General features: G+C 40.0%; 1 protein-coding gene across 1 annotated transcript in view; it reads left to right on the plus strand.

The window, feature by feature from the left end:
• The window catches only part of LOC101864011 (beta-1,3-galactosyl-O-glycosyl-glycoprotein beta-1,6-N-acetylglucosaminyltransferase), a gene marked incomplete in the record, with an annotated part of 42,171 nt that overhangs the window by 26,522 nt on the left and 14,497 nt on the right, over nt 1-1,152 (plus strand). The window contains 1 exon segment of the mRNA XM_035971925.1: nt 864-1,028. Coding sequence (XP_035827818.1) covers nt 864-1,028 — 165 coding nt within the window.

Here is a 1,152-nt window from a genome sequence, read left to right on the forward strand (position 1 = left end):
GGGGGGTTGTTGTTTTTGTTTGTTTTGTTTTGTCTTTTGGGGTTTATATTTTTTTGTTAAGTGTTTTACACTGCTCGCAACTGCATAAGGTCATATGAGCTTTTCAAACTTAAACTACTTTACTTTAAACATTTTCAGTAGATTAGAAATGTTGAATTTTGCCTAGGTAATAAGTTAGATACACTCGGATAGTCTAGCACAACAATCGTACACTGAAAATAGCAACCGACAATGTTGGATGTTTATGACACTACTGAATCATAACTTTAATTGCTCATCCTGAAGAGTACCAAATTAATACATTCAAATAAGGAGACATAACTACGGCAATTAACAATAGTGAACCAAACACAGTTATTGCTCATTTAACTAATATTACAGGGATGTTTTACAAAAATATTCCGTCGCCACCCAGATTCGAACCCAGGACCTTTCGGTGAGGAAAGTGGTCAATCTTAGACAGGTGGCCTCTTAGGCAGTGTCGTCACAATATTAGATATATTGGAAGAGAAAAACTGCAAGAGAGGATGTGGTCGGTAGTACAGTCTTGGACATAAGGTTGTTAGAGCAGGTTCGACTATTGTCAGGACGGAAGGCAGGAATAGATTGGGACAAGTATATAGATAAATAGATGAATGAACATATGAATGGATAAATGAATCTATTTATCTATCCGTCTATCTATCTATCTATCTATCTTGATCTATATATCTGTCTGTCTGTCTGTCTGTCTGTCTGTCTGTCTGTCTGTCTGTCTGTCTGTCTGCCTGCCTGTGTGTCTGTCTGTCTGTCTGTCTGTCTGTCTGTCTATCTGTCTGTCTGCCTGCCTTTCTGTCTGTCTATCTATCTATCTATCCCTCCAGCTCTCTGACCCCGTGGCTGTACTGTATGAAGGACCTGTGGCCCTCCAAGTGGAAGTATTTCATCAACCTCACAGGCCAGGAGTTCCCCCTCAAGAGCAACTTGCAGCTTGTGCAGATCCTTCGGGCGCTCAACGGCTCCAATGTGGTGGACACGACTTTGGCGAGGTGAGAGGGGCGCTTTGCTTGGTTTGGTTTGCTTTGCTTTGTTATTTTTTATTGTTGTTGTTGTTGTTGTTGTTGTTTTTGTTTGTTTCGTGTGGAAATATTTGTTTTATGTCATATATTGTTT

Source organism: Aplysia californica, unplaced genomic scaffold (assembly GCF_000002075.1).
Source record: "Aplysia californica isolate F4 #8 unplaced genomic scaffold, AplCal3.0 scaffold00538, whole genome shotgun sequence".
NCBI lineage: Eukaryota > Metazoa > Mollusca > Gastropoda > Aplysiida > Aplysiidae > Aplysia > Aplysia californica.